The following is a 27,412-nucleotide window of genomic DNA, read 5'->3' on the forward strand; positions in this document are numbered from 1 at the left end:
AGGAATTGTGGAAAAAAAGAGTTTAAACTTCCCCTCCCCAGAGCAATTTTTTTTTTTTTTTTTTTACAGCTTGATAAGAAACCAATAGCACTGTAGTGCTAGTAGTTGTGAAACTGTAGTTTCACAAAATTAAGAATGAACCTTACTGTAATTGTGTTTTCATTTAAGTTATGGTAAAAATTGATACCTTTGAAGTAATTAAGTTACTCAACTCTGGTAATTATTTCTAAATAACCTTTAAATTAGCTAACTTTTGGGTATTGCTTGGGTGCTTCAGCGTAATTCAGTACAAGGCAACTCTGTTTCCACATTTCAGGGAAGGCCTGGTAGCCCACACATAGCTTGTGCTGCTGCTTGCAGTACCTGAGGTAGACATTTTTTTACCTTACAACAGCCTGGAGGCTCCACAATGTTAAGGCAGAAGAAAAACTCTAAATAAGAATTAACTTAATCAGCTAGTGAGCAGCTGCAGAGTGTTTTTTCATCCTCATACTGTATGAAATGCTTCTGGTATCCTGCAGAACTGCTGCAAGTAAAGCTCTTGAATGGTATAGGTGTCATGTGAATGCTTGGAGATACAGATGAGATTTTCACAATGCAACTGTTTGCAGGTTATTTTGAATAAATATGTAATATATGCAAGTAAGACACTGAAGTGTGAGAATTCATCATCACAGACTGGTATCTTTGGGTTGAAGAGAAGTAATGTAACTTGTTAAACTTTAACGCCTGTTAGTCACAACCTTAAGTTCAAACTTACTTTTTGTCTATTACTAGGAAAAACAAGGGATTGCCAGTCAGCCAGAATGGAATCTGAAATTGTGCCAAAAATTACCAAAATGACAGTCTCTGGAAAGAAACAGTCTATGGGATTTGAAGTTCCATGGTAAGCCAAGCCCTCGCACATCAAGGTACATCAGCGGCTCTTCTTTCAGACTGATGCACCTGTAGCAAGTTTTCTTCTTCTTTTTTTCTATTTTTTACAGCAGTTTTTAGTGTCACTCTTCAGAACTAACCATCTCAGCTTCTTGTTTGACTCAGAATTACTTTCAGAAGATAGTACCTCACGTTTTGAGTTTAACAAATCCTTTCACTATGAATAGTGCAGAGATATCGGCTAGTCAGATTATTTAAACATCCGCTTCATAGAATACTGAACTTTCTTGAGGTTCGTTTATTTTAAATTTAGTTCTCTAAGTGGAATTATGAAATCAATAAATCTTAACTGTAATTGCGAGTTCTTCAAAGGAAGTAATTCATTTAAGAATAATTTATGGGGAGAACAATCACTTACAGCTAAAGTTTGCCTTCCTCTGCAGCTTTTATTAACTTTAACAGGTGTCCAGGGTACAACTGTTGTAGAGAAGAAATTGGTCCTCCTTATGCTTTAGCTAAATTAGAGTGGTTGAGCAGTAGTTCTAATTTTATCCTGACTTGGAAATCTTGGGGGGATGTCTTGTGAGAGCATGAAAACAGACATCTGGATCAGAGTCTAGCTACAACAGTAGCCAGCAGTGAATACTTAAAGAAATATATAAGGAGAGGGCATGCATGTTGGGAATACAGTCCGTAGAATGCCATTACATACAGTGCTCAGTGGCTCCACACCATTTTTTTTTAATTTTTTTTTTGATTAGGCTGTTTCTACTAAGAATGGTTAATGGATTTTTCCTACTTGGATGTGTTTATTTTGTTTTTGAACCCAATCTTGTAATAGCCACCTAATCTGTGGCAAGAAATTCCATAGTTCATCCTAAGGAAAAAAGTTTTCCTGAAGCATAACAGTGCCAATATCCTCACCTCATACTGCAGTGTTTGTAGTTCTGATCTGGAAAGCATTTTTGGGAGTAAGAGGGCGGCATGGTCTTTATTTTACAGTGTCTTGTGCATGTTTGATAACTGAGTGGAAAACAAGCAGTTACATCTACTTAGCCTCTTAAGCACTTTTAATACAAAGTGTGAAGTTGATGTTGTTATTCCCTTTGTACTGCTAAATGTGATTGCTATGACACATGACTTTATTTCAGCTGCTTAGATGCAATAAGCTCTACATGAAAAATTTCTGGGCCTTTCAAAATCCTCTTTCTGTGCTGTTTGAGATTTGCAATATATAAAAGGGAACTTTTTTTTTTCCCCCCTGGCCTCTACTAATCAGTGACTTGGAGTGACAACTGGACTTGATCACGAAATTCCTGTCAATATCATGGCACCTTCATCTCCGGTGTTTCTACTACACTTATAAGCTGGAGTTTTTCATGGGGACTTTCGTGGATTAAATTAATTTGGATATAAATTTATAAAAAGAAAGGAATCTTGAGTGAAAAAGATCTTCCAGCTAGTCCTGGATAATAGTGATTGAATTTTGCATCTCTAATAATGACTATTTAAAATGTTGGTTTATAAAAAAGAGCAAATACAGAATTTTGTATCTCTTATGCTTATTTAGCAGCTGCTGCCACACCTTGGGTATGTGTGCCTGCTCTGTAGGGAAGGAAGAGATAAGAAGAATGTTTCCTCATCTGTAGAGTGGACTAATTCCTGGATAGGCTAGTGATGATTCAGTCTCTGAGGAAAGATGGTTGGCTCTAACATGGTTCTCAGCCAGTCTGCTTCTCTTCAGGGACCCTGGAAGAGCTTGTATCATGCTCGCTTCCAGTTTAGTGACATACTATTTTTGTGACACAAAAAAATTAAGCCTTCAGGACCTTCTGGAAATACCTTTAGATAAATCCTCAATATTGTGAAGATGTTTTTAATTCACCTCACTTATTTCATGGTACTGCTGAAATACTAATCAAGAACAAACCTCTTTTGCTGTAAAAACTAGATGCACAGTAGGCATTTAGCTTTAAGTGAGAGGAATAGTAAGAACTGGAGCAATTTGTAAAAGAGCATGAGATTTGGAGCACAACCAATCAATAAATATGGAAGAAAGCTCAATTTAAGCTGTGAAGTTATCTGCATGTTTAAAGACCCCTGCTTCAAGGAGTCAGTGATCGCCTCCTTCTTTTGTCCTACAGACCACTGTGGAGGAGCTGCCAAGGCACTAGGACCTTGACAGGAAGAATGGGGGAGGAGGCCTTGACCGTATTTGCATCATATTTTTCCTTCTCTGCTGTAGGATGGTGGCATTTGCTCTCCTGATTTTTTTCCTAACAGTTGGACCTTGACTAAGCTTCTTTCTGCAGTCTCTGTTCAATGTCTCTGCTAAATATATTGTAGTTAGCTGAAGCACTAACATTGTCTTGCAAGCTTGTCATGACTTTGTACACATCCATTTCTAAACTTGAAAAACAAAGCAAAACATAAACCCCTGCCTCAACTCCATGAGTATCAGAGCTGGGTTTTTTCTTCTGCAGTTATCTTCTGGATTATTCACAGCATAAGGGTGAGTTGTCAGGGAGCAGAATGAATCTGTGTTAATAAACACCTAAGAAAGGCTGGGTTTTTTGGCTCTCTTCAGACCCTTTTTGTGTTATTGTTGCATTGATAAATGTACTGCAGAGGGTTTATAATAACACAGATTTTTAAGCACATGGTTTGTATCACTGACCAAAAGCACAGTGTTATAAATTATTCATAGCAGTTTGGATTCTAAAATACCTGTAACTGTGCCCCCTACTTTCACCCCCAAATATTTGTATGGTGTTAGTGCATACACCATTAGAATGTGATTGTATAGTATGTATGAACTACTTTTTGTTGTCACCTTTTATGGGACCTTAAAGGTAATTCATGAACTGTGTTTTTAAAACCAGTGGCCTAGCATTAACAAAAGTAATAATTTTTTGACTAGCTTTTCAGTCTTTATGATTTAGTCTTGTTATGAGGTATAACCTCATAATAATAAATGAATCTCATTTAAAATGAATGGATTATTAGAAGTCATGAATTGCTTTAAGCATCGGTTGCCTTTGTTGCTGGGTATTCTTAGTGGGATTATCTACAGAAAATGGAGTTTGCTCACTTCTGATAAACTGTTTTTCTGATGCTTTAGCAAAACTGTTTACCAGGCTTTTTCTTCCTCTTAAGTCATGAAGGAAGCCAGAAGAAGTTAGTAAAAAAGGCTGATTATTTTAACCAGCCTGACCAATGTTGTGTAATTAATAATTTTGAAAGGGGAAATAAATGTAGACATTCCTGTAATGACTGTAAGTACTCCGAAAGAGTCGTTTGTATAAAAATAATTCACTAAGCATCCAGACTAGAAAATTGAAAATAATGTTTAAAAGTTAAATTATGCAGAGTTAATCTTCAGCAGATAAGCTTTCAGGTGGTTCTTTGAATGCATACTAGTGTGAACCTTTCAACAGTTGTGTGAGATTGAATGTCTTCTGACATGTCTTACAACAACCTATGTTGTGTTTCTTAATTTTCCCCAGAAAACAGTGATGTAACCATGACATTTTACTCAGTTTACTCTTGTGGTCCTTATTGGCAAGACAACATAGGAAGTTTCTGGCCTGGCAGTTTTAATTTTGACTAAATGTTGGTCCTTGTCAGGCTTTTGTATGTCTGCGGATTTCCTAACAGAAAGCTGTGGTAAGCTCTTTAGACATTTGTGCCTGAATTGCTGGTGTTCAAGCTTTCTTGAGTACATGACCTTAGTGCACATACAAGGTGCATAATGGTTCTGTCATTTCAAAGATGTCATGAGTTGTTTAATCAATGGCTTCACCTTAGCAGCTAGCAGTCATGTGGCATACAGGCTCAGATGTTGGCAAACTGAGACCGCTCCTGGTAGTTCTATCAGGTTCTCATACGAAAATGCAAACAATTGGTTAGGAAGTGCTCTTTCTCCAAATATAAATTTTTTCTTGATCCGGTGATTCAGCACAACTCAAACCAAGTTGGAACTTTGTTACCGAAGGTGCTTGCTAATGCAGTTGACTGCCTGCACTAGTGACGTACTAGGTAGTAGTATGTTATCCTGTACGCTCTGTCTTCTGACAGAAATTTTCAATTCAATAATTTTGAAAAATCTCAGTGGAAAAGGCTTACTGAAAAGCATTTTCAATGGCATTCATTTTTTCATTGACTGTTAGAGTTGAAGCTCCTAGGCATTTTTCTGAGCTGCTACCAGGCTTTCAATAAACTACTCATCTGGTTGCCATGAGGAATAACTAACTGTCAGGGTCTTATTGCTGCATCTCTCTTCATGAAATTCAATGGGATGGAAGTTCCCATGAGTGGGATTCCACTGGAATTGCACATTTCATCTGCCCGTCTTCCTCGTTAGGTACCTAGCAATAAACTCGCTCTCCCTTTCCCTGGCATCAGTCAGCAAAAAGCTGAATTATCTCATCAGAGATGCTCTGTACGTAGATCATATACTCTCTGCATTCTGATGTTTCTTCTCTGAAATGGCAAGTCTTAGTTTATCATGGCACAGATTGTTTTCAGGTTTCCATAACATGGTAGTATCTGAAACCTGTAAAACTCTAAATGGAGCAATGTACTGACTGTTCAAATATTGCACCCATGAAAAAGTAGCAAGGCCTGATGTTAGGGTGGCTGGAGTCATGTTTCACTCATTGTTTCACTCCTATCTAGCACTTCTTTGCACCACCCAAAACAAAAACTTTTTGGCAGCCTTAAGTAGTGGTAGTCACAATAAAAGATAGAATTAAGAGAGTGGTTATTGTATCTGACAATAACCATGATTCTTTCAGGTGCTGTAATTAGTTTGAATTCTACACTCGGCATCCATCCTGTTTTTTGGAATCCTTACTGACAGAGGCTTTGGACTGCAAGAAGATCTCAGCACCTGGGATTAGAAAAAAAACTATTACTTAGCTAAACAAAATAGAATTTAGAAGTTTACAAATAATCTGTCTTTCAAAATACATTTTTGTCTTTTAATAGGCTTGCTGTGACAGTCTTTGAATATATTTTGGAAAACCATACAAAAACATGAGAGTTATATTTTTGGGTCACATTACTTGCAGCTTCATCTAAATATCTTCCTTTTAATTTTTTTCATTTTTGAAAATTTGGTTTGGGAAGAAATGCAGACATTGAAAAAGAGATAAAACTATTGCCAACTGAAAAGGCTGCTTTGATATGGCTTCTTATCAAATACTTCTCTCCGGAACTTCAAGTATTAGGATTTCAAGGAAGAAAACTTAATACCAATATAAAATACCATATTTGCATCACAATGTGACCTTTACATATTGGCACTAGTCATAGTACTTCAGTGTGAAAGTGCTAAATGTTATACTGATGCTGAACTGAAGTTTATCTGAAAAAATGGAAGAAGATGGAAGAAAGTCTTAATCTTGATGAAAGATGTCCAGTGCAAATTAATTGTAAATATGAGGCTCTCTTAATATATGATTCAGGCAAAAATGATCCAGTGTACTTTATATCATTCAAATAATTTTAAATACATTATTAAAACATGTAGAAAAATTTGTCACCACAATTCTCTGTATTACCTTCTAGCAACTTGATTGTTTTCAGTCAATTTTCATGAAGTAAAATTTTCCTGAAGAGACATTGGAGAACATCATTGTTGTGCCATTCCAAAGTAGATTTTCAGCTTGAACTTAATGTACTATTTAAGGAATTTTAAAAATTAAGAGTCTTCAGCCTTATAGAAATGCACTTATCTTCTCCAGTAAAAGAAAGCACAAATAACTGTAGTGACTGTTTTTCTGTGGAATAGTTCTTGTGTAATCACCTTTCTCCATAGCTACATCTAAAGCAATGATGACATGCTAATTTTTGGAATTTAGGGAATCAAGTGTATCTTCTTGTAGAGGGTTCTTATAGCTTGCCAAGATACAATGTTATATACTGGAGCTTGTCTAAGGCTATGCTGGGACATACAGTACAGCTGGTTTCATATTGTCAAATCTAAAATGTCATGATGGTGTGACCTAAGACAGTAGTTTGATATAAACTTGTCCTTCTCCTTCAAGTGGTTGAGAATATTTTTATAGTTCTTGTGAATAGACTTTAAACACAATTGTCTATCCATTATGCAGAAGCACAAGTACCATCTGTGCCCCTGCAACTGACATAGCTGGCATAAACTAAGGTCTTTGTTTAGCTAATTTGAGAAATGTGCTTGTGTATCCAGCCTTGATGCAAGACCCTGGCCTTGAACTGCGGAGCTGTAGCCAGGGGCGATAAAAAAAAAAAAAAAAAAAGAGTGCTCACATTTCTGCTTTGAGGTCTCATAATTAGGAGAAAAACTTGGCTTTGGGCCTTATGAAAAAGGTGTCAAAATCAGTCTGCTGCAGTACTGATTACATAGGTGGGTTCTGAAACTGAGGGGGGAAAGGGAGATCTATAAAATGTCCTGTGTTGCTTAGTGCTGTAGTGAGAGGCTAATTTTGCATTCAGTCTGAACATTTCCTAGGTTTAATTTTTTAGATCATAACTCTTGAACGGCTTTGTTCAGTAGACTAACATGCTTGGACTATATTGTTTCCTGAGATATATGTAATGGAAAGGGACTAATGCAATGCAAATCTCCTATGGAGACAGAAAATGAGAAGTAATGTCAAATAAAAGCAGAGATGTCATGATGTGGGATACTGAAGTACTGAAATAAGTAGTTTTGTTTATAGAAGTTAAAAAGAGGAAAACTGGGAAGTTAATTGTGGTACGTAAACAGAAAGTGGAGAATGAAAAATTCACACTGGTTGTGGAGACACTTGAGTCTGAGAGCCTGAATGAATCTGTTCCATAGAAAGCAGCCCGCAGCATGATGGTACTGCATTAGAAAGGATTTTTAGGCTTCCAGGGGAAGAAGCCTCTTCTGCTTGGCTAAAAATACAGTATTTTGTAGGTATTTTCAATATACTGTAATGGTCAGTGATTTGTATATTGGAGTGTGCCATGATATAATGTTGTCACAGCTGTATTAACTGCTTCTGTTCCTGTCTTGCTGCTTACATTAATGCCTCACCATGGAGCTCTGTCAGGCAGCAAGAAAGCTTTTGCTCTCTTGAAGATGTTACTTCACGTTTGTTTTTAGTGGTCATCTTTGCCATAACAGTTGAAGAATCATATTGTATATTCTCAGAACTCTTGTGTAAATTGGGAAAATAGCCTCATTTACAAATCAGAGACAAAAAGAGTGAGTGTAAGAGAATAATATATTTAGGATTATTTACTGTTAGGGTTAGTGTGGTGATCTGTGGGAGACCAGGGTGTTAGAGAAGGGGAGTTGGGGAATCCAGATCTCCTTAGTCATAGGTGCCTTATTTTATGCATAAAACAAATTTTCTCAGTATTGATAAATGTAACTCATCTGTTATGGCTCTGTGTAAGCATTGCACCTTAAATTGCAGCTCAGATGTTCTTAGTATCTACTCTTTGTGCTGTATTGCTGTTCTCACAATAGAACATTGCTACGTTCAGCTTCAGTACCTGTAGTGTATGTGGAAGTTGTTTTAGGATTGATGCTTCAAAGTTGGCTTGGGCTCTTACTTCAGAGATGACTAGCTCTCTGTAGTTGTTCTGAACAACTGTCCTTTCCCTCTCTGTTAAAAGAAGTGGCTGCGGGAAGCTTTTGTTTCCGTTTCATGTATTTTAAAGATTATTTCTTATCTTGCTTTTGTATACAGTGCTTTTCAGACAGGATGTTCAGAGCTGGTATCTGTGCAGTTTGTATCCAGCTGCTTATCACTTCCACCTTAATGGGCTTATCACATACTCTTTGTCTGGGGTTTATGTGATAGCAAAGGGAAAACTCAATTTCTCTCCTGTATTTCCACAGCTGCTTTGTCATTTGCATTCCTTGTGTTTTCTTCTTTTCCCTAGTGTGATTGCTGAAGAAAATGGCCATGCTAACACACCTCAGAAAGGACTGTTAACAGAAGATGCCAGTGTGGCTTCTGGGGTACTTGAGGCAGTCTCAAAATCTACTCTTTCACCTCAAGCAGTGCAGGTTTTGGAAGAGCAGAGTACAGTGCCTACTCCAGTAAAAAAGTCAAGCAAGACGAAACCACAAATAGATGTGAAAGCAGAGTTGGAGAAGAGACAAGGAGGAAAGCAGCTGCTTAATTTGGTGGTAATAGGTAATACTGAAAAATTACATTTTTGACAAACAGAGAGGTTAAAACCTTGTTGATTGAATCTAGAAGTGATAAAGAAGCAAAACTGTCCTCTCTCCAGGGAAGGAAAATCTTACACTGTTTTTAGTTGCATCTGTTTGACTGTTATTCATTGGATGAAGTACATTCAGATGTCCTTGACTAGAACAGTGAGGTTGATTTTACTATACTGTCAAAAGGAAGCTAAAAGTACTTTGTTTTGGATTCATTCTTGCAGTGTGTTCTTTTTAGTGTGAATTTTGAGGTGCTGTATGGCTGTCGTGCTGACTGTTTCAATAAACTGTCTCTCTGTACCTCTTATTTTGCAGGATTGTGAATTTCTGTGGATTGCATAAGCATTATTAGTGCATGTGATTTTCATATGTTTTATTATATTTCTTCTTGTACTATATTTAAAATGTGTAAATTAATAAAATTTATGTATTTATTTCCCTCCATAGGACATGTTGATGCAGGTAAAAGTACTTTAATGGGTCATCTGCTCTACCTTTTGGGAAATGTGAACAAAAGAACTATGCACAAATATGAACAGGAATCTAAGAAGGCTGGCAAAGCTTCGTTTGCTTATGCATGGGTCTTGGATGAAACTGGTGAAGAAAGAGAAAGGTAGAAATATCTCTTAATGGGAATTACCTTTTTTCCTGAAAGACCAGCATTTGTTAGGAAATACCAATCCGCTAATAATGCTACTAAAATGTTTAGAAGTATTTACTTAATATTTGTTACCAAATATTTTTATTTGTCTATATAAGTACATGTTATCAAAAGAAAACATAATATCCTCATTTGGTCATAAGAAATGTGAATGAGAAGTTGAGTATTTCTTCACGTGATTCTATGCTGTGGAGTGCAGTGTAAGACTAGTGTGGAATGCTTCTAGTAGCTGAGTTAGTTCACTTGAAGCTGTCTTACTGGTTTATTGCTGCCAAATTTCTCTCAGTTTGGTTATCATTGTATGGAAAAGTTCTAGGTTAAATTTTTCTATGAAAGGGTATCAGGATTAGCAGTGAAATGTCAGTTCATCACATGTGACTTACATTACATCAAATATAAAATCTATAAATTAAATTAATAAATTGTATTCTTTATAAACTGCTTTCAATTTATTAACTTGAAATACAAAATTTGAAATTTTATGATATTGAAAAAGTATCTAATAGGGAAGCAATGAAGCTAATTTTAAAAACAAAATCTGTGAGAACTTTTAGAACACTATATGGGAAGTTAAAGACATGATATTTGTGTTCACAAAATAATTTAAAAAGGCATTTTCTTATGTGTTTATATTTTTACAATCACTTGTCGCCCATGGTTTTGTAGCACGTAAGCTCTTCTGGTTAGAAAGGTAACCTTCACGATGTAAACTGATGCTGAAGAACATGGAGTAAGGCAGTCCCTATTGAATGTGTAACTGTTATTTTTTAAAGGCAAATACACTTTTGCAGTGGCCCTGTATATGGCTAAACTTCTGTGTATGTGAGTCCTTTAATTTATGAAGTGCACATACAAAACTGCGGGGTGGGGAGGAGGCAGTGTGCAGGTACGGGCAAGGGGTAAACAATCCTGAAGTGACCAAACACAAATTTTAGAAGTAGCCTTACATCAGTTAAGGCTGATGATACTGTAATGGTAGTGTTGTCATTACATTATAGTCTAAGGATGTAAAAGAGGAAAAGCTGATGGGGGGAAGGGTCTTTTTCTTAATTCCTGTAGATGTAGCTGGGTGTAAAACAGACAAACTTTGAAGATCCATTCCTTTCACAGCTCTGTAGTAGAGTAATTAAACACCACATTAAGTATGTTATTTTACTAACACAAGCTACCCTTGATAGGAGGTAATTAACATGTGAAACTGGAAATAGAGACAAGTATTTATTGCCTGCAAAGAGTAAAATGTTAACAGAAAGTAAAGTTCATGGAAAAATGGTCATGAGCCTTAAAAGTAATATCCCTTGACCTATGATTTCTTTTAGTGTCCAACAGTTGTGCATTTAGGTACCAGACTTCTCTTCAGAAGATAAATTGTAATAATTAAGGGAAAAGTTTTCTGAATTGGTATTTTTGATTGATTCTGTTTTCTCTTTGAGTTTTGTATTTTAAAGAAAAACTTTCTGGAGCCGTCTGTAAATGTCTGGGGTTTTGGGTGGGGTTATTTTGGTGTGGTTTTTTTGTCATTGGACGTAGTATATTTTAAGTATCTGTACTAACATGAGAAGTTTTGTCCCTCGAAAGTGCCTGTCTTCATCTATAAAGGAAAACGCAGATGACTAACCCAGATATCTGTCACGTGCATGATAGGTGTTTGCATTTCATCAGATGAATCCTATCCTATGTGCTGTGTAGAACATGTAATTAGTGGAACTGAGTCAAAGTGCTGCGATCCCTCCTTGATAATTAGTAGTTCTGCATGTGAATCTTTGCAAATATGTAACTGTATTCCTTATAATCCCATACCTTCTATTTTTTTCATTCTTGGCTATGTTTCTGTTACCCTGTGATGCCTTTTTCTGAAGAGCTAAGTATTAAAAGTACAATTACTAATGATTTAAATACACAGCACCATTTTCATGTTCTCACTATGCTTGTTGGGACATAGTCTATGGGTGCATGGAGTTAGTACTGTGAGTTCTGGGTGTTTCTTCATGACTAGAGTTACTGAAAGGCAGCTCTAGAGGTCTGCTTACTGGCAAAGCAGACTAAATCAAATGAAAGCTATGGAGTGTATAATTTCATGATTGTGTTTTTAATAGCTTACTTTATATCTCTATGAAGCTTTCAAAGAAGTTTTAATGATGCATTACATTTGTGCTTTGTTTTAAGGGGAGTGACAATGGATGTGGGTATGACCAAATTCGAGACAAAGACTAAAGTAATTACATTGATGGATGCTCCAGGCCACAAGGACTTCATTCCAAATATGATCACAGGAGCTGCACAGGTAGAGATGGTCTAAAACTCTTTTTCGAATAGCATTATTACTTACAACTTTTTCTTGAATTGGTTTTCTTTTAAAATCTGAGATGAAATAGAATCATTGATGGTGCTAAGGTATCTTTGAAGTTTTCATGAGTTTTCTAAACTTAAAAAAGAATTTGTTTAACTTTAAAGGCAGTTCCTTTTCTTTGGACATAACTTTTTGGAGGAGAGTTTTATTAGGGAATTAATTTGAATACTAAGTTGTAGTTTGATAAAATGAAAGTTGGGTTTGAAAGCTATTCAAACGTGGCATATGTCAACAAGAAGTTCTGTGAAAATGGTCTTGTAGGTAAAGATTTTAAGTGGTTTTGAGATTAAAAAAAAAGATTTGGAGAAGTCAAACAAAAGGCATTCTTCTATTTAACACTGTCTTTTATATGGGATGAGAAAACAACATAGCTAACAAAGTTTATGCAGAATGCATCAGTGTGATCAGTAGGACATTTGCAGAGACTACATGCCAGTTGCTTTAGGAACAGTAGGTAAAGTCGGAAGTATTGGGCACTACTCACTGAATTCAGTGTGGGACTTACCATTCTCCTATAGGTTAATTATTTAATTTATGGAAATAAAAATCAGAGGGGAGGGAAGAAAAACATGTGGTTACAAGACTGATACTCTGATGCTTTTTTATCATGGAGAATTCTGTTAGGTGAATCCCCAACTGCTGTTAAGCAAAATGCAAATCAGCCTTATCAGGGCCAGGATCTGGCTTTTGATACATATGATTAATTCACGTAAGTCCTGAGGTACAGTTTTTATAATTTAGAAAATGCAGGATGTCCTTTTTTTAAGGGAGAAGTTCACCACAAAGCACTTACGAGGCTGAGAGCTGTGGGGAAATTCATCCCTCGTCCTTTTCCTGTTCTCACACTTGTGCCATCTCTATATGAGCTGTGGGGATTTCACGCCTAGGACAAGGCAAGAGGAATTCAGGGCCAGGACAGTGTGCTGTCTCTGATCCTTCTCCAGGCATCCTGAAGCATAAGCCTGTAAGGAAAGGGAGAAAGTACCCCCTTTTCTCCTCTCTTTCCACTATGTCCATCTTATCAGACCTATGAAATTGTCTTACACCTGCCTCTTGACAGCAGTACCTTTATTGTTCACATCTGTTGCTATTGCTTGGTAACTGGCTGTTACTTACCAAAGCAGGAAAAGTAGAAGAAATATTAGCAGCATTTAAGGTTACCAGCAAAATCTTTTCCCTATGCTTACATGCTGACTTTTATACAGTGCTGTAGACTGTGTAATACATATTTGCTTTTAATGCTGTGACAGAGTTTGCCTAGATGATAAAATAGGATACCTCGTCTTTTCCACCTTGTGATTTTGGCATGCTCCAGTGTGAGTGGACTGTGAAGCATCCACATCCAACACACAGTCAACTGGTTGTCCCAGTTGTATAATGAGGCGATTTATCTGTAATTTTTGCAGCCTCTCACTATGAAGATATCCAGAATGAGTCAGGGAGAACTGGATGTTGAGCTCACACCCATTCTTAAGCTTCTGGAGCATGGGGTGCTTTTGTTCAGTTGAGGTCTGTGCAACATATCCGTAGTGGGTAGTTTGAAGAGGACACGTTCCCAAAACCAAGAGTTGGCTCATGTTTAACAGCAAGTGGTGGTTTATGACATGAGATGACATAATGCCATAATATCTCACCAAAATGGGCATGACAGAGATAGGACTGAGCAGTTTCAATTACATTTGAAGTACATTAGTATTCCTCTCATGTAAAGTACATTTTGTGTGAAATGTTGCTGATAGACAGTCACCCAGATTATTTCCATCTCTTAACAACTACTGATTGTATTTTTTTTTTTAATCTAGGCTGATGTGGCTATTTTGGTTGTGGATGCTAGCAGAGGAGAGTTTGAAGCAGGGTTTGAGACGGGTGGACAGACTCGAGAACATGGATTATTAGTGCGCTCTCTTGGAGTGACACAGTTAGCTGTTGCAGTCAATAAAATGGACCAGGTACATGCTTAATTTTTTTCATTTAATTGAAGGGCTTCCATCTAGGATTGTGGACCCTAAGTTTAAGGATTAATATTGTGAAACTAATAATAAAGCATTGTTTCTTTCTTTGATTCTCAGTTCTGTCTCTTGTGTTTAGACTTTACATTACTTTTTATTTATGGGTGTATTTTCAAAACACAGAAGGATAGTTTTGGTGCTAAAATGAGTAGGGGTCTGTCTTGTACTTCTGAAAATCTCACATAAGCAGTTAACGCAGTGGCATCTGAAAGAGCATCTTGGTGGTCATTCAGGTCAAGACATTAAGAGCTTTATTTAAACCTGTAAAGTGTGTTAAATATTACTAGTTGTGTTTTAGATTATTACTGTGTTGTATATGTTCTTGCTGAATCTGAATTTTGTGTAAACTTAAAAAAAAGGAAAAAAAAGGTGCTGTTCAAGGACAAATCAAACTAAAGGGGCTTGCAAGTCAAGTGGTGTGTTGTTTGCTATCAGTAATTGTTAATGTGTATGCTCTTGTGTATTCAACTATGAACCCACCTGGAAATCTCATATTTACAAATTCATTGAGTGCTGTGTGTGAAGAACACCTACTAGTACTACAGAGTTGATGACACGCAGCTGTATGTTCTACTCGTGATTAAAAATCTACAATTTTACTATCATAATCTGTTTTCTATTTTAGGTCAATTGGCAACAGGAAAGATTTCAGGAAATTATAAGTAAGCTCGGCCAATTTCTTAAACAAGCTGGCTTTAAGGTAAAGTAAATTTCTGAGGTCTTTGTTGTTTTGTTCAGGCATTTGGGTAGGATGAACTTTTCTTATGGTCAGATTATTTTGTGTCACTTTCCTGCTGCTACTACTACATGCACATAGTATAGCAGATCTTTTTTCTTACTGGTGGGGTGTACACTGAGCCCCTAAGGTTAGTCAGTTATTTAATACTCTTTCTGTCATCATCTTTGTTTAGATTTGTTGAATCTTTGGGGCACTTGCCTCATTTATAGTTTCTTGAGATTGTTCTCTACAGAGCAGAACAGACCAAGAATTGTCTGTTTTAATGCTCAGGATTACATGAATGACAGTAGAGAGTTTTATACCAGAGCGGGTGTCAGGATGGATTATGAACTCATAAGAACACCTCCATTTGCCATTCTTGACTGTTCTTTTCACGGTTCCTCAGTTCCAACTACTATCCATTTAGAATGGCTGTGGCCTTCCTGAAATCCCTGTGCATAAACCAGTAATTCAAACCAGTTTTGCCTGTCAGATGTGGAATTGGAGTTTCTTATCTGAACTCAGATTCTAGTTGTTAATGTTGCTATCATCATGTTTAAATATCTTCAACTCTGTTGGAGCACTGTGAATCAGGCAAGAGGTAAACAGAAAGGAAGAGGATCCACCAAGTAATCTGCCTTCTCCAGGGGGAATACGAATGTGCCAACTGTTCTTTTATAGCTTAGATGCGTAATATTGAAAAAATTCACTTCTTGCTTCTGCTAGAAGTTCCTGTTGTTAATGTATGCTTAAATTCTGTTTGTTTTCTTAATTAGGATTCAGATGTGGCTTATATCCCAACAAGTGGCCTTGGTGGTGACAATCTGGTCACAAGGAGTCAGTCAAGTGACCTCACACAGTGGTACAAAGGAAAGTGTTTATTAGAGCAAATTGGTGAGTACAATTTTCCTCATTTAAAAACTAATTATCCTGTGTATGTCAAAACTTTTATTTTGGGGGAAATGTGGGACAGAGTCTTTGGAATGCAATATAGTTGATTTATCCTTAAGTGGGAGTTGTTGAGACAGTTATTGAATACAGGAACGCTAAGAAGTCTTATCAATTTATTTGCAGATTCTTTCAAGCCACCACAGAGATCAGTGGATAAACCATTTAGGTTGTGTGTTGCTGATGTTTTTAAAGGTTGGTTGTTTTTATAATATTTTTACCATCATTTCACTGATATTTAACACAAGTGTTGAAAAATTATGTAAAAATAATGCTTAAAGTAGGAGCTTTATGTGTATCAGTAGTCTTGAACAGGAATAGTACGTTTTCAAGCACTGTTCTTTGTCAAATTTTCGATAGTACTGCTGAAAGAGAAACACACTGGAAAAGAGATTGAGGAATAAAATCTGCATGACCAGCTAATTGGCTAATGAGTCGATGGTTCTGTGGGACAGAATTTGGGAGTTTCTCTTTCCCAAACTTGTTCTTGTTGCCTAAATCAATGTTTCTCAAAACTTTACAAATGTGACTTTGGATTCTTTTACATTCCACTGCTAGATTTTAAAAAAAGCTTGACTTGTTTCTTTCATGTTAGCTGTTGTAGCTGTAAATAATGATAAATTCCTTCATTTTTGTACAAAAATTTGTGGGGTGAGGTGGAAGAAAAGGTTGGTGATGGTGAGACTGTTATAACCAGCCAAGGATTTAATGCAAGGCAGCTAGCTGTTCCCTAACGCTAAAAGAGATATGGACAGCAAGTAGCTATAACCAGTTCTTATTACCATTGTCTGGAGAAAATAGACTGCCTTGAGCCCTTAAGGTTTTCATGATAAAGCTGATGCTTTTTTTCAGTTAAATGCATTTATATTTACAGTTAAATTAGAAGAAATAAGGTTTGCAACACTCATCCCATTTGAAACGTCCTGTAGGTCCCTTGAAAAATGTTGCTAACTAGATGACAGCATGATTCGAAATGTAAATATTTGTAATCAAATATTATTATTGAAATTCATATCTTAAAAGAAATTTTACTTTTTATATAGGGTGTTTATAGGGGAAATACGAATAAACCAGATCAAAATACTGATTGTAATTGGAAAAATAAGTTTTGTGCAATTTTCATGTGGGTCTTAGAGAAAACACTGGATGCTGTACATGCCCTGGGTTAGCTGATTTAACGTACCGAAGCCGTAATGTTAAATATTGAAACCTTGCATGAGAATTTACCCTTGTGTGTTACCACTAGTTTCATCATATAGGCTGTCACTGTATGTTGGGTTTTTTTTAATTTTGTGAGCTGTGGGAAAATGTGTTAGGATTATTGATTGAGATCTTTCAAAATATTATCACGACTTTTTTGTTGCAATAATCATTTTTGTGTTGAGCTAAGTGTCACAAAATGAGCAATTTTGACTAAATCTGTTCTGTGGAAAAGTTTGACTTTTTGCTAAAGTATGCAAAAAAAATTGCTTTTGGAAGGGACTCAATTTACATATACAGAGTTTATCACTAAATGTGGCCTTTTAGGTGTTTTTTAGACTATTTTTTTTTCTTATCTTGTGATCTCAAAACTTAATTAACTTGGATGTCACGAGAGGAAGTAGCTGCAGGTACAAGTACATGAAGCAACAGTTGTTTTCGGCTCTGTTCCAGTGCCTGTGCATGCTCAGGAGGAGCTGTCCATAGAAATGTGTAAAAAAGTGAGAGTGCTGAGTGTACTCTTACATAGTTTGGAAAACCCCTTTCTTTATTAAGGTTACCCACACATATGATTCATCTACCTCAGCCTGATATTAGCTGTTGCCTTCCATAGCCCTCCTATTCTCTCCAGGCAAACTATCTCCTGATCCAAGAGGATCAGGTAAATTCCTTCACTGCTGCATCAGTCCCCTCTTGCCATATTATAATGCTGTCTAGGGTACGACTTCACCTGACTTTTAGAAAAGCCTTGTCCAGCAGCCAAATCCTGAGGACAAAGAACATGTCCTGACAGAACCCGAATACCATGATACACAGAAATCAGGCCATTTTTTATGCCCTGATTCTGTCACCCACTATCCATTTTGTATTTGCGTTGATTTCCTGGGGAGCTGAAGGAACTTGATACTTTGCAGGAAGCAATCAACATGTGAGATGATGAAGCTTCAAATGCCACACTGGTTTACCAAGTCAGAGCTGGTGATTTCTAAAAAAAGAAAAATGGTTCTTGACTGTGCTTGGGAGTGGTTGGGAACCTGGAACCAGTTCATGTTTCTGATTGCCTGCAAGTGCTTGCAGAGCCAGCTTCATGTTCTTTTGTGTACTATACTGAGGTGGTATTTGTACCATGACTTTGGGATGCCTTTTCTAGCAAGTATCTGCTTCTCCAGTTTTCTGTTCTTTTGCCATCTGATGGCATCTGTTAATTGACTGCATTCATCTCATTTGCTGGAATGAATAGAGGAAAATTAGCTTGCAGGCATACTGGTAATATTTTTCCAGCTAGATAGATGGAAGCATTCATCAATAATGGTGATGAATGCAAAATAGCAAGTTGGTAGTATGTGACCTCAATATTTGAGGTCAACTTGGTCTTTTGAATTCAGCTTTAAATTAAGCTTTTAATCTAATGTGACACACAAAATACCAAGATTCTTGCTTATCACTGAATTCTGATGTTCAGCAAAAGGTATATTTGTTGTTTGTATGGATACTGAAAATATTGTAGAATCACTTCAGAGGATTCTTTTTAAACACAGCTGCAAACATGCTAAGGAGACGAGGCATTTCTTAAGGTGCATAAATATGCACATGTAGCACATCTATTGAAAATAACTGACATATTCAAATAATGAACAAAGTATAAGGACATTGAAGAAGAAAAACTTTGCAGATCTTTTATTTAGAAATACTTAAGTCATCCACAATTATAATAGTTCCTCATATTAAATAGTGATGAATCAACTTTGACTTGCCAGGAGTAAAAGTAATATGCAGACAGAGCATGTAGGATTCTGAGTCAGTTAGACAGTAAATGGCGTAGGAATTTGAACCTGTGTGCATGAGAATTCTTGAGAGGTCTGTAGTTTTTGTTATCTGTAATTGTAGTGAGAAAGTGCTGAATTAAATAAAATTGCTAGAAATTAAGGAGCTTAATCTAATATTGAAAAATAAAAAATATTTCTTCAGGTACCTGCATTTGTTTAAAGAAGGGTATTTCTCCCTTAGTTCTGAAAAACTTAAGATGTAGAAGTTTTGAATTTAATGTTTCATTTTCATTATGATACACAGCTGGCTAACTTGCAAGTACTGAATACTACTGAGGGGGGAAAAAAACCTCTCTTTATGATATTAAAAACTTATCTATGCATTGCTGAAGGGTTAACTTATGATGGGAAATTGACCTTATTATGAAGTTTTTTGGAAATTATTACTGTCTTTACTACAGACCAAGGATCCGGATTTTGTGTGACTGGTAAAATAGAAGCAGGCTATATTCAAGTTGGAGAACGACTTCTGGCAATGCCTCCCAATGAAACTTGCACTGCAAAAGGTACAGTCTTCAGAAGCGTGTTTACTTTCAGGTCAATACTGGGCTAGAAGCAGTTACTGAAATGGTAACAGACTGTCAAACTGATACTAACTGTCAAACATAAAATGTGAAAGCATAAAACGAATTTCTTTAGATGTGACTGTGTCTGTATAAATATGTCTATGAAGAGTATGTGAGATCTTGCATGGTTTTTTTTACCTTTTTTTACCATATCAGATATTCCAGATGTTACAGCCTCATGACTTTTGACATTGCTTTATGAAGAACCTGTAAAAATACTTGAGTTCCAGCAATGTCTGTAAAAAAATATGCAGTACAGGACTCATTAATATTCAGCTTTGCTGTGGAATGTTACTGCTATTAGGAAGTGTGAGGATGTTGAACAACCTTTAGAAATTAATCTTATGAATTAGCTATGAAAAAGATTGAGAATTAAGTCTCTGCTGTTTCATGTTCATGAGATTTGTCACTTATCCTTTCATAATGTACAAACTTTCAAGATGTAATTATCATGAGCAACTACAAATGAGAAGAAAATTGGATTTAAATTTCAATACATTTGATTTCTGAAAAGAGGAATCACTAAGTCAAGACATTGCAGTTTCCTGATTAAGCTTGCTGTCTTGTACTGCAGAGTTGGTTTTGTGTCATATGCAAACAAAGATAAAATTGTGATTTTCTACATTGACCAATGAATAAAAAATTAAACCCTCAAAATAAGTGAATAAGTTTCTGTATCTGTTTAGCCTGAATTCAGCAGTGGACTGGTTTGACTGTTCTGTTCTGTTCCAGACCCAGCTCGTTCAGTACTAATTTGGGAAGCTCTTCAATGTGTCTGTTTATGGGGTTGTATGTACATTGTTCGTGTGCACAGGAATGTTACAATAACATGGATGAATATGGGTATCAGACCACTGTAGTCACTCCTCTGTTTTGGGAGTGGAGGAAGTAGCATGGAAACAGATGTATTTTTGTCTGAGTGTCCCCAGTGGTACAATTTTATGATTTTTCTTTTGTACTCCCTCTCGTATGGCTGAAATGCAGGTGAATGTTGGGCATAGTAGTTCATTAAGCAGGTACTATTTATATTTAGTGTAAAGAAGAGAAAATTTATCATACAAAATTTACTAAAGGTAGTGTGCACATTAGGATTCCAGTTTTTCATTTCAAGAGGCTGAGTTTCATTTATTCTGTGAGAATGACACGTATATGTGAAATAATTATCAACACTGCTTAAAAAACAGTACTTAACATGCTTGTAGTTGAATGATGCTTTCTGGCGTGTTTTTGACAAGTGGTTTTGGGAACAGATTTGCAAATCAATAAATACAATCTGTAGCAAAATAGAACTAGATCCTGTAAATGTATGCAGTATTTATAAAGTAAAGTAGGGTTTTTTCTTTGCTTCTTCTTGTCTACCAGAAACCTCAGAATGTTAGGTCAGGAACAATTAGTTTTGTCCTCACCCACCAGCCAGGTTATCTTTTAAAGTGATTAAAATACACCAAAATCAGAATAAAATTACTTTTAAAGATGCTTTCTAATAGATGCGATGTTGTGAACGAAAGGCATTGGTTACGCTTTTTTATGAAAGAGTCAGCAAACCCACTTAAGGTAAATGAAAGTTGACATAGTACCATTAAAGTATATGAAAGATGCGGTCTAGGGTGTGCGTGTGCCTCAGAGGATGGGTGGGGCAGATATGGAGATATTAGTACTACGGCATTTTCAGGACTGCGTCATTGCACAGTATGACAAGTGCCAGGTCCCTTCCTCTGGCTTAAATAAAGCCATGTTATTGTGCAGGGTGGGGTGAGAGAACAGTGAGTCCTCAACAAGACGGGGGGAAAAAGGCTTCCTCAGTCTTCTCAGTTAAAAAGCTTTTACTCTCAACCCATTCATACTGAAAATTGATGAGTAATGGTTGATGAAGCACAAATGGCCCAAGCAGAGCTGTTTGTTTGTAGCTCAGAACCTAGGTACTTCACTGTGAGGTTCTGTTCTTACTCATTTCCAGGAATCACACTGCACGATGAACCAGTTGATTGGGCTGCAGCAGGAGATCACGTTAGTCTCACTTTGACCGGCATGGATATCATCAAAATCAAGTGAGCAAAACTGGGTTTCAGTCTAAGTAACGGTTTGTTTTTAATGAAAAGCTTTATAACTAATACACTTAACAATTCAGCGGTTTACTTGAAGAATGATGTGGCTACCAGGATATTTAAAACCAAAGTGATGCATATCACCTGGCTTGCATGTACAAACGTTGGAAACATCTGCTACATGTACAACGGCAACCTCAGAAGAATAGCTTTCATACTTTGCCCTAGTGCTGACACTGGTAACCTTCAAAGCCTTTTTCCTTAAGACTTGTCCTTGGACATTTTAATTGCTGAATTAAGTAAATCCTTATTGCTAAATAAAATATTATTGAAGAGCTTATTGAATCATAAGTCATTCTAACAAAACAGATCCAAACAACTGCCATTGCATACCAATAAGTAAATCTGGACGAGTGGAATTGATGGAAGCTGTTAATTCAACACATTTAGCTGCTTGTAACACTTGTTTTGGTAAATGTTTTGCTGACCCTTTTTTTGCAGGGTCAGATACATTCAGTGAGACACAGCAGATCTTTTTGTGTCTGTATCAGTCTATAGGTTTCATGCTAAATGTTAGCCTCAAGCTTTTTAGGGAAGTGTCAGTTGTCGTTCAGTTCAGAAAATTGGAACTATTATTTGTTCAGCTTTTTTACATTCCAGTTGGACTTCAGACAGCAGACGTTCAAGTTACTGTTTGAAAACTCCTTGCATTGATAGCTTTGCAAATTTATGCTCTGCTTTTAGGGGAAAGGTACAGGCTTTTCAGTATTGCCATTTCATAATGGGGTGTGATTTTCTGTGGTAAATGGAGGTGGAGGGGGGGAAGTCTTGTTCTACTTGTTGAATGATGGCTTGAGTCAATTTGTTACCTTGCTGTTATAAATCTTTTGGAGATATGTTAGATTTGTCAAGGAAAGGTATGAAGTTTTAAGTCCTTTTGATACTGATGAAATTTGATTACATATGGTGTATATGTTTAGTCACGCTGTTTCTTCTCTTCAGTCATGTTTTGCTGGGTGGGATTAATTTTCCTTTCATTTTAGAGGGGTAAAACTAGCCACTGTGAAAAAGCTGTGTCTTGTCTACCCTCTTGACTTGTAATGAACAGCAGCTTTCTTGTGACTCCATGTAGAGCTTTTTTTTAAATGAGTGCTGCTGAGAGCTTAAGTTTTGAGAGTCCTGATCATGATGTTCCTTTATCTGCAAAATAGTTGACTTGCAGGCAGCAGCACTGCAGTTTTGGGCACCCTGCAGTATTTTATGGTCTTGATCTGGAACAATTAATTTCTGAATGAAAGTCTTAATTCTTCAAAGTACCTACGCACAGGAAACAGTGACATTTTTAGAAACTGATTAGCAATGGACGTAGTTGTTCACTGAACTAGACAGACTTCTTCATGCATACCCACAAAATACCATAGTCATTGTCTAGGAATTAATTTTGTTACTGGCTTTAATACGGTGTTCCTGGTTTCCCCCACATGATTATATTAAAGTGGTGTTGTCTTTGCTTTGCTTCTCTTAAATATTTATCTTTTTCCAGTGCAGTGATTAACATTTGTATGTCAAGATATATATCAGTTTCTTTTGTTCTCCTCTCTTGTAGTGTTGGCTGTGTATTTTGTGATCCCAAGGAACCCATTAAAGTTTGCACTCGTTTCAGAGCTCGGGTTCTCATCTTCAATATTGAGGTTCCAATCACTAAAGGATTTCCTGTAAGTCTCTGTGAAAGTTTGTGTTCACTACAGGTTGCTCGGATCTTTTCCTCTCCCTGTTCAGCCTCATGAATATGAGAGGTGTTTAGCGTCCAGAAATGGTTCTGTCTCTCCAGACTGATTCTTCTGTAATTTGAAGAGGATGTGTAAGGGGCTATTGTGGCTGCTTTTGCATATTCTTACTGGCTTTTAATACATAGCTGAGCCATTTCAGAGAACATGAGTTCCACCACAGTCAGGCTAGGCTGTCCTTTAGAAAGCTCATGCTTTGTAGGAGTATAATGATGCGCTTAGTTGCAAGATGCCTTTTAAAATAAATAAAGTATCAGTTCATGCTACAGAACTGCACTGAAGTGGCAAAATCAAAACACTTAAGAATGAAAAATGTATTTATGATGAATTAATACATGGCCTTTGTGTCGTATCTGTAGAGACCACGAAGTTTAGGAACTAAAAACAATAAATGTGAAGTAGACTCCTGTGAGAGAAGATTTATAAGTATTTGTTTAAAAAATCAGTCTGAAAAGAAATTGATGTTTTCAAGTATTAACACCTAGGATTTCTGATTATTGTTATGTTTAATAACTGAAACAAATATTTTTAGGTGCTCTTACACTATCAAACTGTAAGTGAACCTGCTACTATCAGAAGACTGTTGAGTGTCCTGCACAAAAGCACTGGTGAAGTGACAAAGAAAAAACCTAAGTAAGTGTTTTGAATAGTTAATAATTACTCAAGAAATGGGCTGACTTTTGATTAATATACAGTATATCAAGCAGGTTCTGTTATGAAGCAATAATGTGTTTCTAAGAATATGCATTCATTGTTTTAGTTGGTTTCATGTTTAGATTTCAGAGTGCTCTACAAAGTCAAAAACCTCATGCCCACTTGATAAATGCGGATTTTACTGAGAAGTAAAATGACTTGCCTAAGGTCACTTGCAAAATTGCGAGTGAATCCTAGATCACCAGCCCTGCACTTAAAGGATTTTTTTTTTTTTTAACGTTATCTCTTCTCTTCCTGTAGTAGCATGAGATCCTTGGTATAATTCTGGAGATGGGTTACTGTCTAAAATAAACTCAACTAGAGAGTGGGTCAGAGAAAAAGAGATTTGGGGAGTCTTCCCATGGAAGTTAAACTATGGGAACATCCTTCTAGTTATTTAAAGCTGGATTTGGGTAGAAATGCTATTTGATACATACAGTGTTATCAGAATAATCCTTTTCCAGAAATTGCATGGCTGAAACTGTTGCTGAAAGGTAATAGGAAGAAAAGTCATGACTTCTATAGAGCAATGAATTGGCTCTTTAGTCATTGGGTTTGAAACAAGACTTGATTTCTACTAGACATGAAAAAACAGGTATTAATGAGATAATTAACTTCAAAACAATTTGATAGATGTTGTGGTTGTGTTGATAGACATGTTTTAAGAGAACTCATGCCCTTTTTGAGACATGCTCCAGGCAAGTGAGTTTTCAGTCTGGTGGCTTGGACCATACTTGAAATCCGTCTTGACCATTGTACTTCTGTCTTTTTACGTTGATTTTTTCCATTTATTTACTGTTCTCTCTTTTTCATTTGTGCATGCATATATTTATAATAGGATTTTCTCCTTATTTACCTGCAGGTTCTTGACTAAAGGGCAGAATGCTCTAATAGAACTACAGACTCAAAGACCTGTTGCTTTAGAGTTGTATAAAGATTTTAAAGAGCTTGGGAGATTTATGTTACGCTACAGTGGTTCCACTATTGCTGCAGGAGTTGTCACAGAGGTACAGCATTTTTGTAATGGACTTTCTATACTGTAAAGGAACCGTGTTAACTTTCACATAGCATTTAGTTTTTATGGTTAAGACCTGTTTTACACCCTTTGGCCTAGAAAGTGAATTTATTCTGCTATAAAAGAGACAGTGCTTCAGCAAGATGTGAGGAAAACTTGCCATGGTTCTGTTCACTTTATTAGGAGCAAAAATTACTCTATTTAGAATTTTTGAATGTTGTGCATTTTCCCCCCCTCTCTCGAGTTAAAAAAATAATCCTTCGCTATTTTAACATACGTGAATCTTTCTGAAATTGAATTGCCTGTATAAATATACTGGAAGTAGTTTGTAAATAAGAAGTGTTGGCCGTTTTTACTGTGAGTAGTTTGGGTCCCAGATATTTTTCTGTTAGCATTAAAGACAATTGTAGATTTGATTCTTACCGATACCTACAGACATTTTTTGATCCTGTGTAAGTGAGAGGAAGCAAAGGCTGTGGGGGTAAATATAAATGTTTTGCCTTCTATTATGGAAAAAAAATATGAATGTGTCTCTGTCGCTTTGAAAAATCTTGCTATGATTTTGGATTAGAATTTAAGTTCTAATTCTAGGTCTGAGGGAGAGCAGTGTAGTTGCATTAACCAAGTTCTGGTACTGAGACTTAAAGCTGTGTCATTTAATGTCAAAACTTGGAACTAGAGCGTGAGAATTTCTGGCTTCTCCCTCTGTGTGTAGGAATGATGCAATCAGTCTGTCAGAGGTTCTGGGCCTTACGGAGTTTTAATGCTCTTAACAATCTGTCTGGTCTTAAGTAGGATCCAGAATTAGGGCTTTAATCTTGCACCCATTTTTCATTAAATTTAACTTGAAGTGAATGGGGTCCTGTTTAGATCTATGATGCCTGTTGTTTGTAGAACTGGGGACTAAATAACTCTTTGATTGTTATTTGGGAATTACTATTTTGGTACTTGTCATTGTGTTCCGGAGAATTTCAGAGCAAAAGCAATTATTTTTTTCAGCTAACTATACCATGTTGAAAAAAGCAGTAATCATTTTACATTGAGTACTTCATTTTTCACCATAGGGTTTTTGCCATTTGCTTATATTTTTAGATTAAAGAATGACAGTGGTGCGAGAACTTCTACCGTCCAACCAAAATGCAATCAGATATCCAAACTTCTGTTTAGGAATCCAGTTACTTCAGTTGAAGGAACAAGTGCAATTAATTGGGGAGAAGATGATGATGGCAAAAGTTAAATTGTGTGAGACATCTGGGGAGCCCTTCATCAGTCTCCCCCACTGCAGAACAAGATGCCAACTGACAAGGAACTGCAAACGTTACACTTCTTGATCTCAAGAATCTCCTGTGTTTCTCCATGTGGAATTTAGCCCTTAGAGAGCTTGAGGGAAAAATCTTAGAAAGTTGAATTAGAGAAAAAGATGATGAATCATCATGAAACAAACTTCTTACTTCCAGACATAAATTGTTTACATATTTTCTTTGATTTGCTTTTTTGCTGCACATTAATTCAGTAAAGTAACTTTATTGGTCTAATATATTTTTAGGTTTGAGTTGAATGCATATTCAGGGAAAAAAAGAACTATTTACTTCGGTTTTAAGAGAATGGCATGTAGTATTATCCCAGGATTGTTTTCCCTGTCCCAACATTTATTTAAAAAAAGTTTTCTTTTGCTGTGTAGTGGAAGCTGTGCCAACATTGGCTAATTTTATTTTTTAAACTGTAAGGATAATAAAATAACTTTGTCTGAGCATAATTTTTGTCTCCTTCATCTTCTGTTATTTAAACACTTCTAGATTGTGTCAAATCATTCTTTACTTTCCATAACTCAAAAGTTTCAGAGTAAACTTATGAGTTAAAATGCGAAACTGGCATGCGACATATCTTTCTGTGGAAATAATTTCCGTTTTTCTCATGTTACTTGGCGCAGCTGCTGCGCATATACAGCTCTTTCATCCAGACTTGGTGCTCTTTTGACCAGAAGCTGGCAGTTTAGTCTTGGGATGTATGCTAAAGCTGGATTGTTCTGCTTACTCAAGCCAGTTCCTCCTTTCCGCTATTCAATAATAGGGCAGGTGAAACCTCCCAACTGAAAAGAGGGTCCTTCTGCCTCCTCCAGCTTAAGGTCAGGACAGACACGCTTTACTACAACTTGGATGATTTTTTTTTCAATAGGAAGTGTGAGAGGACCTCAGGTATTTCAGGACCTGTACATGAGCATGGGGTGGAGATGACTCTAGTTTGACTCAAGTTAATAGTGTGGCGAAGGAACTAAACTATTTGCTCCAGAGCATCAGTCACTGGAGTTAACCAAAGTAAATCTGTGTCCTGTGTAGTGAAGAACACAAAAAGTATATGATTATTTAGTTCAAAGTTTTCTATGGTCCATACCTACTCTTCTCACCTGCTTTTTTTGGTAGGTAACTTTTCTTTACACTTACCTGCTTTAGCCCCAATTCAGCATATACCTGCACTTGACCACGTAGATAAATGGTTGACTGCATGCACATTTGTAGAAGTATCAGTGATA

At 36.5% G+C, this 27,412-nt stretch overlaps 1 protein-coding gene across 14 annotated transcripts in view; it reads left to right on the forward strand.

Annotated features, from left to right (window-relative positions):
• The window catches only part of HBS1L (HBS1 like translational GTPase), a 60,909-nt gene extending 34,271 nt beyond the window's left edge, over nucleotides 1–26,638 (forward strand). For all 14 annotated transcript variants that reach the window (XM_074819043.1, XM_074819046.1, XM_074819036.1 and 11 more), the window contains 14 exons: nucleotides 778–886; nucleotides 8,779–9,035; nucleotides 9,512–9,677; nucleotides 11,892–12,009; nucleotides 13,878–14,024; nucleotides 14,710–14,784; nucleotides 15,579–15,696; nucleotides 15,877–15,945; nucleotides 19,178–19,282; nucleotides 21,300–21,390; nucleotides 22,994–23,102; nucleotides 23,707–23,807; nucleotides 24,730–24,874; nucleotides 25,975–26,638. In XM_074819043.1, coding sequence (XP_074675144.1) covers nucleotides 778–886; nucleotides 8,779–9,035; nucleotides 9,512–9,677; nucleotides 11,892–12,009; nucleotides 13,878–14,024; nucleotides 14,710–14,784; nucleotides 15,579–15,696; nucleotides 15,877–15,945; nucleotides 19,178–19,282; nucleotides 21,300–21,390; nucleotides 22,994–23,102; nucleotides 23,707–23,807; nucleotides 24,730–24,874; nucleotides 25,975–25,986 — 1,622 coding nt within the window. In that variant the 3' untranslated portion in view covers nucleotides 25,987–26,638. The remainder of the gene's footprint in view (nucleotides 1–777; nucleotides 887–8,778; nucleotides 9,036–9,511; nucleotides 9,678–11,891; nucleotides 12,010–13,877; nucleotides 14,025–14,709; nucleotides 14,785–15,578; nucleotides 15,697–15,876; nucleotides 15,946–19,177; nucleotides 19,283–21,299; nucleotides 21,391–22,993; nucleotides 23,103–23,706; nucleotides 23,808–24,729; nucleotides 24,875–25,974) is intronic.
• The last annotated feature ends 774 nt before the right edge of the window (nucleotides 26,639–27,412 follow it).

The sequence above is a fragment of the Strix aluco genome, chromosome 3 (genome assembly GCF_031877795.1).
Source record: "Strix aluco isolate bStrAlu1 chromosome 3, bStrAlu1.hap1, whole genome shotgun sequence".
Lineage (NCBI taxonomy): Eukaryota > Metazoa > Chordata > Aves > Strigiformes > Strigidae > Strix > Strix aluco.